The sequence below is a fragment of the Triplophysa dalaica genome, chromosome 8 (assembly GCF_015846415.1).
Source record: "Triplophysa dalaica isolate WHDGS20190420 chromosome 8, ASM1584641v1, whole genome shotgun sequence".
Classification (NCBI taxonomy): Eukaryota; Metazoa; Chordata; class Actinopteri; order Cypriniformes; family Nemacheilidae; genus Triplophysa; species Triplophysa dalaica.
The window spans coordinates 22,893,286-22,906,789 of record NC_079549.1 but is presented as its reverse complement, the minus strand read 5'-3'; the positions used below and the strand labels follow the sequence as shown (position 1 = coordinate 22,906,789).

At 39.7% G+C, this 13,504-nt stretch overlaps 1 protein-coding gene across 4 annotated transcripts in view; it reads left to right on the top strand.

The window, feature by feature from the left end:
- Window positions 1–13,504, top strand: part of LOC130427743 (bromodomain adjacent to zinc finger domain protein 2B) — a 33,769-nt gene that overhangs the window by 16,834 nt on the left and 3,431 nt on the right. For 3 of the 4 annotated variants that reach the window (XM_056755384.1, XM_056755386.1, XM_056755383.1), the window contains 25 exons: window positions 35–517; window positions 863–1,385; window positions 2,074–2,343; window positions 3,437–3,491; window positions 4,114–4,222; window positions 4,492–4,593; window positions 4,698–4,911; window positions 5,172–5,264; window positions 5,547–5,608; window positions 5,702–5,767; window positions 5,846–5,911; window positions 6,266–6,310; window positions 6,595–6,621; window positions 7,017–7,082; window positions 7,225–7,365; window positions 7,740–7,994; window positions 8,124–8,347; window positions 9,134–9,208; window positions 9,394–9,622; window positions 9,728–9,790; window positions 10,187–10,331; window positions 10,439–10,974; window positions 11,136–11,397; window positions 11,915–12,070; window positions 12,142–12,302. In XM_056755384.1, coding sequence (XP_056611362.1) covers window positions 35–517; window positions 863–1,385; window positions 2,074–2,343; window positions 3,437–3,491; window positions 4,114–4,222; window positions 4,492–4,593; window positions 4,698–4,911; window positions 5,172–5,264; window positions 5,547–5,608; window positions 5,702–5,767; window positions 5,846–5,911; window positions 6,266–6,310; window positions 6,595–6,621; window positions 7,017–7,082; window positions 7,225–7,365; window positions 7,740–7,994; window positions 8,124–8,347; window positions 9,134–9,208; window positions 9,394–9,622; window positions 9,728–9,790; window positions 10,187–10,331; window positions 10,439–10,974; window positions 11,136–11,397; window positions 11,915–12,070; window positions 12,142–12,302 — 4,428 coding nt within the window. The remainder of the gene's footprint in view (window positions 1–34; window positions 518–862; window positions 1,386–2,073; window positions 2,344–3,436; window positions 3,492–4,113; window positions 4,223–4,491; window positions 4,594–4,697; window positions 4,912–5,171; window positions 5,265–5,546; window positions 5,609–5,701; window positions 5,768–5,845; window positions 5,912–6,265; window positions 6,311–6,594; window positions 6,622–7,016; window positions 7,083–7,224; window positions 7,366–7,739; window positions 7,995–8,123; window positions 8,348–9,133; window positions 9,209–9,393; window positions 9,623–9,727; window positions 9,791–10,186; window positions 10,332–10,438; window positions 10,975–11,135; window positions 11,398–11,914; window positions 12,071–12,141; window positions 12,303–13,504) is intronic. The other variant, XM_056755385.1, reaches the window with a different exon arrangement.

Genomic DNA, 13,504 nt, shown 5'->3' with positions numbered 1-13,504 from the left:
AGTAAATAATGAACTGGTTCATTTCATCATTCAGGGGGAAATGCAGACAGAAACAAAGAAGAATCATCATTCACCAGTGTTGGATGCCAGGGACCGTCTTTCTTTCAACTCAACACACATGGAATCAAACCCTCTGCTCTTCCAGGTCTTCAGACCTTCACACGTCCCCGGCAAACACACCAGTGTGATCCAGGCTACGGGTTTACCAACCAGCACAAATCCACTTGGACTTGTCACACAGTCGTTCAAAGACCGGGACGTCCCGTCGCCTACATTGCTCTCTCACTCCTCTCCAAAACCCGTTTCTGTCACCCCATCACCAAACCCTCTCTCACTCTCTTCCTCTCCAAAATCTTCTTCTCTCACCCCATCACCGAAGTGTCACTCAGTCTCTTCTTCTCCCGTACCGGCCTCTCGGTCACCCTCCTCAAGAGCCCCGTCTCTCCAGTCGGATAACATCAAATCAGGCAGGAATTACCTCGACGAGACCCTCTTGAACTTCAGCAAACTCAGACAGGTGACAACACGTTTCTTAAAAGTGTGGAGTTTTGAAATTCATACTATGTAGTTTTCTCCCAACCATTATTTTATGTAGCTTTTTACAGGTGTTGATTGACGGTTTATCTTCTTCTTTATAATAAAAACAATAACTCATAAACTACTTAAGATGTGACATTTCTATTATACAATAACTCTTACATAAGATTATAAATATATATTATATAGTCACATAATGTGTTCCACGTTTGGGGGGATTCGTTGTTTACAATTCATTGAAATGAGTCTGAAATAAAAGACTGATGAAGTAATTGCATCTGTCCATCTCTCGCTCTCTTTCCCTTTTTCTATCAACATCCTTCAGTCATTTCTACCTCAGGAGCCCATGAAGCAAGCCTTATCCTCAGCACTCAGAGGTGCACAGACGAAAATCTCATCACCATCTTTCAGTCAGACTCTTGAATCACAGAACAGTCAGAAATCGTTCTTCAACCATCTCTTCCTCCCATTACTTCCTATGGAGAGCCACCATCCCAACGGCGTTCAGGACGCTCCTCTGGCCCTTATAACCAAACCTCGATCGCAAAACTCTCGCACCCCTGAAAAACCTCTACTGGCCGTCAACAGCCCCGTCAACCTCAGCACGACGGGGACCTGGCAGACCTCGACAGAACCCGTGGAAATGGGTCGGACCTTCACCTCGTCTGCTTTAACCTCAGCAGCTAGCGGTGGAAACGGTTGTAAATCAGGGAGGGGAGAGGTTAAGAGAGGGAGGGAGACGCCAATGGGTCAATTCAGAGGGGCGGAGTCAGATCTCGCCAGCAGTAATGACTCTGAAGACTCATTAATGGACGAGGAAAATGATGTTACAAACGACAGTCTGTCAGGTCAGTATTAAGGGTTGGGATTATTCAAAACTAATGGGTCAGGGTATCTCAACAGAAGGTCTCCGGTTAAAGATTTTGATTGGTATGATTCTTTTTCTGGAGAAAGAAACGCATAAATGGATGATAAAAAGCAATAATGAAATGGCATGAATAAGTATTTACAGAACAATCTACTATTTTGTCGACCGGGGCCAAAATGACAATTTTAATCAAACGTTTTACGCCAAATTACAGGGAGTGAAAAGGACGACAGCCTTATTATTTTATTTTTATATTTTTATATTGGTAGGTATTTTATGAACCTATGTGAAACTATGACTTCAACAATCCTCGTTGTATTACATGCCAATGGTGAGTGTCCAAAAATGAGAAAAAGTGCGTTTAGTGTTCTTTTTTCAAAGTTTGCATGATTGTACCTCAGGAAGTTTTAAAGATATCCTAATTTCCTTTTAGATTCTGGATTGTAACATACTTGGCTTTTGGTAACTTAATTTATAAGACCCTACTTTGTACCATCCCAGAGATATGGGAACATCAGTGTGGCTCCATGCACGAGTTGTCAAATTGTACCCATTTTCAATGGTCAAAAACAAGTGATCCTTGACGGTCAATGAGTAAAAGATTAGTGGAAACAAGTCCACACATATGAAATCACACATTCATGGCTCGATTCTTTTGTCCTCTTTAGATTCAGACAGTAATTTAGACAGCGATTCTGACGATGAAGATGATGCCAAACATGAAGATGTGGACTCAGATATGGAAGTTGAAAGAATGCCTCTCAAACCCTTTTCATCTTCGCTAGACACATCATTAGGCCGGACCACCAGCCCCGTCCCTCTCAATCTACAGGTCCACAAGACCCCTGCTGTAGGAGTGCCTACTATTGTGAGCACCATTAGAGAACCAACCAATCACAACTCAACCCTCACCTCTGACAGTGTGGCCACACCCCCAGGTAATGTAAAAGTGTGTTTTACTGGTTTTTAATACAAATTGCATCATTTTATTAAGAGACGTGTTTATTGGACATCTGACATCGATTGGTTATGATTTTTCTTGACTATTTCGTTGATGATTTATTTTTGAGTTATTTTAAAAAAGCATTTATATTTTACAATAGATTTATTTAAAATTTTTACTTGATTAATTTTCCTCACAGTTTTCATGTGTTTGATCATGATGTCAGTCAGAATTGTCAAAAAAGGGACTAATGTTGTTCCCACCGAACGCGAATGAAGTGTTAAGTGCAAGTGATTTTTATATTAAGTCAATGCAAAGACGCGATAGGAAATCCTGCGGCACGATTCGTGTGAATGAGGCAGCCAGAAAGACGCGAATTGAGCGTTTCGGGTGTTTGACGCGCGTAACGGGTGATTCGTGCGAAGTTAAAAAAATCGGAAATTGGCGAATATTCGCACCGTGATAACCATCAGGAGCTTGCTCTAGTAGTGACGGGATTATGGCAGAAATCCCAAAACAACAATGTTGGAGAAATCATCGTCGCTGTATGTGGAGACCTGGAGCTGTACGATACCTCTTAATTTTATCGAAACATGAATAAAAAGGATCTTGCTTGGAAGAAAGTGAGTGAGGAGGTCGGACACTCTGGTAAGTTGTAAAAAATGATCTTTACACAATTTGAGCTATATACTGTATATATATATACGAGACTGGAGACGTCTGCCAGAAGCCCCTCCCCATGACGCGAATTCGCATCTGAAGTGAAGCAAACTCAAAATGATCAAGCGTCCAACTACGCGCGAATAGCCCGATTCATTCGCTCAAGTCGCTTATACTGGGAACACTCTATAAGAAACCTTGTTACGAAACGGGAATCCATGTTCGAAAAAACTTTCGGTAACCTGTACGAACCCTGGCAGAGTGAATCGATCACAGAAATACTATGTCGTACATCCAACTAGTTTTTTGACAAGTTGACCATGTTAAGCTTGAGAAGCCAGCACGATTAACAGTGCAACTAAGTCAGAATGTATGAAACAGCATGTGACCTCTTTAAACTTTCTGTTATTCTCATCTGATGTTGTCAGGGAAAAGAAGAAGAGTCACGGATGAGACTGCGCTTCGGAAACCTCTGGAATATGGGTGGGTTCTGCAGGATGTTTGCAAACTCTTGTTTTCTTTGAGTCAATGATATAAAAGAACAAACACATGATCCCCAGAAGGTGTCTGCAAATGAGGGATCTGCAACTTTAGCATCACCTCTCTTAAACATTGTAGAAAATCGTGAGCTTTTATCATGGAAACGTTTGGTGAGGACCTTTTGTATTTCAGCTGGAAGAGAGAGAGAGTGAGGTTCATAAAATTAATAATATGTAACATCTGGTGACCTGCTGAGCGTGCATTATCCCCTGCATGTTTCAAAAGATTTCTGTCGGTCTCAAAGGTCATGAAAACTCTGGTAACACTTTCCTTGAGGCATGCATGTGTAATGCATTACAAAGAGTTATTAAAGTGTAAAATGCATTGTAATTCTTCATAATGTGTGTTGTAATGCATTATATGTAGTTGTAAAGAAGTATAATCAATTTAAAATGTGTAGTTTAACAATGAATTCCTAAGTGTTATAATGTATTAACTGTAATAAAAAGGATTTATAAGACATAACAATGCATTAAAAGGTTCATTACAATGCTATAAAACTACTTTTATAATGCATTACACATACATGCTTCAAGGAAAGTGTTACCCAAACTCTTTTTTTCAGATGGCAGAGAGAGACGCGCATCACAAACACATGTGGACGGTTACGGGGGGTGGTGGCGTATTACGCTCCATGCGGCAGGAAGATCAAACAGTATCCTGACGTTATGAAGGCAAGACGTGCAATTATTACTACAAGGTGGTTGATATAATGCTTCCATGCAAGGTGGTCCAAAAGTCTACAAAAGTCTGTTTTGTAATTTTCTAGATTTATCGGAAGAAAAACAAGAGATAAAAAACAGTTTAGAAAAACTTTTTGTTTTGTGTGTCAGTTTGATCTCATTTGATTTCAATCCACATAAGGAAAGTAACAAAGTATGGTGATATGGAGAGAAAAGTAACGGATTTGCACCTTTAAACGTTTTTGTTTTATCGCACACAGTATCTGTCCAAACATGGAATCAGTGACATCACTCGCGATCATTTTTGCTTCAGTGCTAAAATAAAGGTTGGCGACTTTTATGAAGCCAGAGATGGACCTCAGGTGATTTCTTCTATGTGTTTTGTTCCTTTACGGATCCTGACCATCTCTAATATGTACAGCTTGGCATGTTTTTTTTTACATGAAAGTATTTTGACCTTTTTCAGGGGGCGCAGTGGTACTTGCTGAAGGAGGAGGAGGTCGTCAGTCGTATCCTGGCGATGGAAGGTCGACGGGGTCGTCCCAGGAACCCCGAGCGCTCGGATGTCCCCGCTGTTAGCCCGTCTCACTCCAGCAGGAGAGTCTGTGGGGTTGATGAGAGTAAAGCTGATGGTCTCAGTGTCTCAGAGGTCAAACTGCTGCGCAGACTGGAGGCTCAGGGTACCGCTGACCTTTCTCAAACACAAACCAACACACCTTTGTGATAACATTGTTACATTGTTAACGTTATAAACTTATATCTGCTCTGTTAGAACCTAGAACTGAAATAAACAGAACAATTAACATTTTTTATCAACTATTTCTATTATGCAAAATGTATTTGCAAACTTAAAAAAACAGATTGCTGTTGCATCTTCACTGGATGTTTTTATTGTTGGCTTGTTGATGAATTAGTATTCAAGATTTTCTGAATCTAGCAGAAATAGCACGGCAAGCAGCTCAGATGAAGCTGATTCGTAAACTGGAGAAACAGGCGCTGGCACGGGCAGCTAAAGAGGCCCGGAGACAACAGGGTAAGAGATGAACTTGATCTTTCTTCAGACGTTTCTTTTGTTTATTCACAAGGACGATAACTGTGAAAGCCCTCTAAATTTAAAGGGGTCATATGGTTTGAACAATGTCATATGCCGACTTAGTTTGACAAGATTTGGCATCTTTTAGCGCTTGGACCGCGCCATCTTCAGTAATCAGTAAATCTCATAAGCTTAGAATTAATAAAATAAGTAATTTATTACAGTTATCATTCTTGGTGTGAATGGATATTTACTCTCTCATCATCTCCTCTGAATTTCCAGCCATCATGCAGGCAGAAGAGAGAAAGAAACAGAAAGAACACATGAAGGTTTTGAAACAGCAGGTCTTTATTCACTGTATTTACTTTCTTAATAAATCTTACTGGTCTATTGTGAACAAAAATCCAGGCCAGAATTAATTCGCTCGCATTTCACAGGAGAAGATCAAAAGAATCCAGCAGATCCGTATGGAGAAGGAGTTCCGTGCTCAGCAAATCCTGGAGGTACTTATGAAGAGAATCAGTAGTTCATACAATATATCCTTATATCATTTTTTTAAATTAATTTATTGATATTTACAGGCAAAACGAAAGAGGAAGGAAGAAGCTGCCAATGCCAGGATGCTAGAAGCCGAGAAACGAATGAAGGTTTGCGTTTTTCAAACCAAATGTATTTTTTACGGTTTAAAATTGAGACGTTTTGTGATCGACAGATATTTGTGACAGTGGGGCAGCGCAGTGTTTCTGTGACACACACTCGCAGATCGCATTCAAATGAAAACGCTGTGATATTCTGTATTATTTTGATTTGACGTTAACATTCATGTGCCCTGAAAATGCGCCTGTCAATCAAAACCCAGCGGCTGCAATATGATGAGGAAATAAAAGGAGGAAACCATCTGCATCTCCTCCTCTTTCAATATTTCTCTTTGGCATTTTCTTCGCTTTCCGTCTCAGTAATGGAAATATTTGGGTTTTCATTTATTTTATCTCTGTGTGAAGGAGAAGGAGTTGCGCAGACAGCAGGCCGTCATTCTAAAGCTCCAGGTATCAGATCTTCTTTCAATCTCCTGCCTCTAAAACACTCCATAAACAAATCCTGCCTCTTTGTTTTTAAATGTTATTCTAAAGGAATATTCAAACATTTTTATTTTTTCCTTCACACTTGTGTTTCTAACCTGTAAGCATTTTTTGGGGAACAATATAATAAGAACTGTCCGCATATGGATTTGCATTAAAATATATATTTTTTGCATTTACTTAATAGGATGTTGTACATTGATTTTGTTTTCTCCTGTCTTCATAATTCTTTTGCCAACTCTCTCTACCAGGAGTTGGAGAGACATAGACTAGATATGGTATGGGTATGTTTACATTCAGCTGATTGTGATGAAGTTGTTTTGTGCGTCTGCATGATGCTCTGCATTGCTTTGCTGCATGCTTGAACTTGAGAAAGACAAACAGGCCCCAAAACTTAGTGCACATATGGCATCATAGACATATTCAAACGCTGCATAATATACAGTATATTGTCTTTAAATATAATTTATTCTGTCTAATTAAGTCTTGAAGAAGTTTACTAGGTTTTGAATAGAGCTGTGATCTGTATGTCAGTTGCAAGATGTTGTAGAATTTTCATTTGTGTTTAATTTATAGGATTGTGTGTTTCCAGTGTTGATGAAGCTATACCTTTTTTGTGTACTTTCTTTCCGTCTCATTCTGTCTCTCTGTGCTGATGTTTGTGGTGTTGTAGGAACGCGAGAGGCATCGGCAGCATGTGATGCTGATGAAGACGATGGAGGCCAGAAAGAAAGCTGAGGTTCTATTCTCCTCCACCTCTCTAATATATCAAATTCACATTTCACGTCTATATTTTCTCATTGATAATATATATTAGCCGTGTAATAATCGGGATAACAAACTACCCCTAACTTGTTAGCTCCTCTGATTCGTCACTTCAGGAGAAGGAGCGTGTGAAGCAGGAGAAACGAGATGAGAAGAGGATAAATAAGCAGCGCAGACAGGAGCTCAGACGGCTGGAGCTGGAGATGAGCAGAGAGCTCAACAAACCCAATGAAGACATGTGTCTGTCTGATCACGAGGTGAATCACATCACGGCAGCTCACCCGCCTGCTTTATAAGTCGACGGCTTAAAGAGACAGTTCACCCGAAAATGTGCACCGTGTTCACCGTTAGCTCCAATCTCATTTCATGCCTGTATGACTCTCGTCCGCAGAAAACAAAAGCGTAGATTTTCAAATCATTTCTTGACCACTCTTTGGTGCATTCATAATGAAGGAAAGGAAGTGAGAAGCACCAAATTAAAAGAAGCAAAAAAGTGACTATCGCTGATCCTCCTTAAATTTTCTCAAAGCTTGATTTCAGTTTTGTATTTGAGAATGCAAACAGTCATTTAAACGACTAACCTAACATGTCTGAAGAAAGCTTGATCTGTACCTCTCTCTCTCTCTTTCAGCCTCTACCAGCGCTGTCACGGATTCCAGGTCTCGTCTTGCCGGGAGTATGTTTTGCAGACTGTCTGATGGTGATGCAGTTCCTCCGTTGTTTTGGGAAGGTTCTGGGTTTTGACATCAGCGCTGAAGTGCCGTCACTCGCTGTGCTCCAGGCCGGGCTGCTGAACGTAGGAGACCACATGACCCTCATCCAAGACCTGCTGGTGCGGATGCTGTCTGCAGCTTTATGTGACCCCGGACTCCCTCCTGGATACAGGGTGACTGGATGCACACACACACGTCCAGCTTTGTGACTTGATTGTTTGCTCTAATATTCTCTTTGAATGTCTTAATTCACATCCATATCTCTCATAATGTAATCTTCTTCTCGGTTCGGACGTGTTTAGGTTAAGACGGCTCTTGGAGACCATGTGACTAATGTCAGACTCGATCGGGACAATGTTTCAGAGGTGCTACAGATTTATATGGAGGCTCAGTGTGGACAGACGGATTTCGCACCGTTAGCCGAGAGCTTGAAGACCAAAGCTTTCCAAGCACACACACCCTCACAGAAAGCTTCTATACTGGCCTTCCTGGCCAATGAGCTGACCTGCAGCAAGAGTGTCATCAGGTGATAAGAACGTCTTTTCATTCCTACAATTTAATCACCCGATGTAGTCTTACAACAGTATATTTGCAGTAGTGACCAGAAGGGTATGGAAGCATACTGGTAGCTATTTTCAATTTTTAATGCAATACGCAACATGGCAATGTTACGTAAAAAAAAGACAATGCAATTGTGTATTTAAATATACATTTTAAGTAACATATGTTCAACTTAAGTGCAAAGTGAAAATAAAAATTCAATTTCGTCTGTACCTACACTAGTTTTAATACGTTATAAATATATATATATAAATATGTTTAAAACGCTGTATCGGGGAGGGGGCGTGGCCAGTTCGAAATGCATTTTCAAGTCCACATTGAATTTTGTAACACCCAACGCAATGTGTGTAAATGAAAGGCAATCCCAAATGTTCTACCTGTTAATGTTAATGCATTTTGCACTTAATGTATATTTAAATACACAATTACATTGTCATTTTGAAGACTGCATTGCCATTTTGCATATTGCATTTCAAATAAAAAATAGCTAACAGGTTAGGAGGGATAGTCAAACGATATTTGCTTTTAATGACCCTACAACTTCGTATAATGTGTCAAAATGGCCATAAAAAATGCATAAAGAAACAAAAAGCTGATATCAAATAAAGCAAACATTGACCAAAGTTTTATCCGTTTTTAACAAGTGTTGATAATATATATCTCTCGTACACATTATAGTAATACTGCCTGTACGTAATATTATATTCCACATTTTTCAAATGAGATTTTCTCTACTTTTGTCCTTTTACAGTGAGATAGACCGAAACATTGACAGTATGACCAGCCTGCGACGAGAAAAGTGGTTAGTCGAGGGAAACCTGCGAAAGTAAGATGCTTACACCATCACATACATCATACAAGTATTTTAATATCTCCAGATGCCCAGAAACATGATTTATTCTTTACTTATTATTATGAATTTCTTCTCAGCCCTTGATAACAGTTAACTATGATGTCATTATGATATGGTGCCAGGTTTGAATACAGTTATTTTTTGTTTTTTTTGTTCAGGTTGAAGAGAGTTCACTCTAAGAGGACAGGAAAGAGAGAAAGTAACGGAGGGTTGGAAGAGCGTCAGACTCTCAACACGCCTGCCACGGGACGCAAACGCAAGCGCAAATCTGGTGAGAGCGAAGATGATGATGAAGAGGAAGATGAGGACAGTGAGGAGCAGGGAGAAGATGATGAAGAGGATTATGGAGGGAAGAGAGGAAAGAAAGCCGATGCGTGTGAAGAGGAGGTAAAGCATCTTCAAAATTATGAATGGTTTATTATTAGGATTAATAATGAGTGAAAGCAAATTATGAGAGTTAACGTTTCTTTGTTTAATGACTTGATCTTGCAGGAGGAATGCAATCAAACCTCAAGTATTGAAGAGCTAGAAAAACAGATCGAGAAGCTGAGCAAGGTAGATAAACATTGAATAAAATACATTATTTTTGGGGGATTGAATCATCTGCCAATGAGGAAAGAAAAATTAACTTGAATTATGTACTTAATAAATGTGTATTTTTTTGTTTCCCTATTGGCCGTTATATTTGCTTGTGAAATCATACAAAAGGAATGTTGTTGGTTTAATAAATGTAAAGCCTAATGTTCACCAACAGAAAATATCATCTCATGCTTCAGATGTTTAATAAGAATGAAGTCATGCACCAAAATAATAAAATGCAAATGATGTGTCGCTTGATTCAGATAGCCTTGCAGCTAATGTAATGATCAGGATTTTACAGAATCTTGTATGTAACTGTTAAGTATTATTTGTGTCAGGATGTGTATCAATTCTCACCTGTGTCTCCCGTAGCAACAGAGTCAGGTCCGCCGGAAGCTGTTTGAAGTGTCTCACTCGCTTGGCTCTGTGATGTTCGGTCAGGACCGGTACAAACGCCGATACTGGGTGCTGCCTCAATGTGGAGGGGTGTTTGTGGAAGCCACGGAGAGAAGCGAGGGTGAGATATCACGGTTTCATGTTTGCATGGATACCTTTACTGCAATAACAAAGAAGAAAGTGAACAAGTGTGTATTTTACAGTGCATTTTTCCCTGTGCCCTTTAAGGTCCGGAGGAGTTGCAGAGAGAGAGGGAGAGGTTGAAGACCACTTCTCTCATCCAAGTGAAAGAAGAACGGTTGGAGACGCCCAAAGAAAGCCGTTTAAACGCACAGCCTGATGTGAAACATGAACCCGCCTCTCTAAATGAAGTGGATTCTCTCAACCTGTTCCTGCAGAAACCCGGCTCCTTTTCCAAGCTCGGCAAGCTGCTGGAGGTGGCCATGATGTCGGATGAGACGAAACAGACTGCATTACCCAGCAGCCCCGCTTCAGTTCCCAGCACCTACCTCAGGCATGCCAACCAGCAGCTCCACAAGGTTCTGACCGGGAGGAATTCTCATTGGTTCAGTCTGCTGCCGCGCTATCCGTGTGACGGCTCGTCTCTGACGGAGGGTCCCGCGACTCTTCCTCTCTCAACATCTTCATCTTCCTCACCTCAAACCTCTAGTGGTTGGGTCCCATGCCCGTCCGCCACATCTCCTGCTGTCTCAGGACCCAACAGCGCTGCGAGCATCAGTAACTCTTCATTAATGCCACTGCGGGTGTGTATCCGTCTGTGTGTTTGTTTGGGAAAAAATTTAGCGGCTATATGTTTCGATCTTTTCTTTTTGTTTCAAGATCAGTTTAAAGCTCCCAAGTTGTGGTCCAACTCAGATGTCATTTTGATGGGGTTATTAACAGAATGTTTTGCTCTTGTGTGCAGATGAAGTCGTGCATGTCTGTGATGGATCTGCCTTTCTGTTCATGGTCCAATGGGAACGTTTCCTCCTCTGGGGTCTCCATGGCCCCCATTCTCGGTGGTCTTTATCCACCCACTGAGGTCAGCAGAGATGTTAACCCCTTCTTGAACACCAGGAGGCGCGATTCCCCTACATCTCCTGGAGTGAATCCACTGTCCACACCATCACCAGCTATTGAGATGTCTAAACATCAGGATTACCCATTACCTCATCCTGTTCCTAAGGGTAAGACTGGAAACACATCTCCATTCATAGTCTCAGTATCTGGTTTTGAGGTCAAGTTTGATTTCAAGCGGTAATGTCACTTATTTGAATGTATTTAATGGCTTATCTTAGTCCAAATTAAAGATATCAAAGTTACATTATGTTTTCTACATTATGTAGGATCGGGGTTATGTCGAAAACAGTTATTTATTTATAATTTGTAAAAATTATTTCAGCTGTTTTCACATAATAAAAATAAATAAAATGTAGGAGCTGTAACAAAACGTGACCACTAGATGGTGCTAAGTACAGAACAGTACCTGTGCCAAACTACAGTCAATGACAAAATGATGAAAATAAAGGACACAAATGTTAAAAGCTTCATAATATGTCATTTAAAACTCTTTTTCGTTCTGTAAAAAATCCTCATGGATAGAAATCTGTTGACTTTGTAGCCTGTGGATCAAACACGCTTAAATGCACTGTAAGTTGCCAGATGCTTAAATGTTGAAATGTGAAAATGTCTTGTGTGTTGTAGAGATGCTGAGCGGCTGGTGGAGGGTGACAGACATCGGTGAGTTGCGTTCGATAGAGAAAGCGTGTCATTCCCGTGGGATCCGGGAGAGAGCCCTGCAGAAACAGCTTCAGAAACACATGGTTTATATCTCTCAGCTCTGTGCGAAGAACAGAGATGGTAAGTCGTGATCTTTGTTTGCATCTCTGTAGGTGATGTTTAAAATGTTCTCATGCTCAGTGTTTAAACAGTGACTGTCATCGAATCCTCTGAGCTGGAGAAGCATCAGATCTCTGAGGAGACCGTCTACAGCTGGTGTGTGGATGAACAGGTCATGGACGTAGACATCGGTGTCCTGCAGCAGGTCGAGGAGCTCGAACTTAGAGTCACTTCTGCCAACCTGCAGGTCAAGGTATTGCCTTTGTGATCCATTATGAGATTCCATTTTTAAAACTTTAGAAATCACAAGTCTAAAGTGATGAATGTTTGTGTAGCTCTTGCTGTTATTATAGTAAAGTGTTTGCCGACCAGAAGCTGTCAAGCAAGCACAAAAACATCAAAATGCTCAAATGTAGACACCAGATTAAATAAATAAATAAATAAATGATATTTATTTGGGTTGTTATTTATATGCAAAATGTGTATATACGGTATATAATAAAAACAAATAAAGATATTTGTTTAACATTTTGATTCAGTTGTAAATGTTCTTGTTGGTTGGTGTAAATGTCTTTGTGTTTTGTTCAAATGTATGTGTAGTGAAAAACTGTAACGGTAAGTTCTTCTGGACCAGCGTTGTTTACGTCTTCCGAAGTAGTCTGTGTTTACCAAAACATGAGACTTTTATGAATGTTTATGAATGAAGAACGTTTGAATCTCCTTTTTATACATCACTTTAAAGTGAATAAGTCTTTTGAATGAAACAAACTTTATTGGCAGGGCTACTGACATTTAAATGACAAGCATTACTAAAACTCTCTGCTCTTATACTCATGAGTCTCTTAGTCTAATGACGCTCTTTAGGAAACTTAATAGCCCGATAAAAAGTGCTTTAATTCCCTTTATATTATATCTCCAGCAGTATTATCACAAATACATCAGAATGAATAGATTGACTGAATTATATTTACAAAATAGACTGCCGGTCAAAAGTTTTTGTACGCTAGAGTGTAATGTCTATTATTATTAAATAAAACTTTTAGATCTGAAGGTGTTGCCTAATTTCTGAAATTAGTTTAGTAAACAAAAATGTCGTTTTGCAAACATAAATATTTTTTTAAAGACATTTGATTTAATAAAATGTTTTTGAAATGAATGACTTTGACTAAAGAAAGAACAGCCAATAAGAGCCCAGAGAAGATGGGAACTCCTTTAATATTGTTTAAAAAGCATCTTAATGCTTAATAAAAGGACAAGACAACATTCTTTTTGCACATATCTGCGAGATGATGAAATGTTTTAATTAGTTTTTTACTAATTCCCAAAATAAAGTTTTGTTTTGTAATTTTGATGAGTTTATTATTATTTCAAAATGTGGAAAAAACGTGAACACAAACGTGAGAATTTGTTCAAAAACTTTTGACCGGTAGTGAACTTTAAAACATTTTAAAGAAT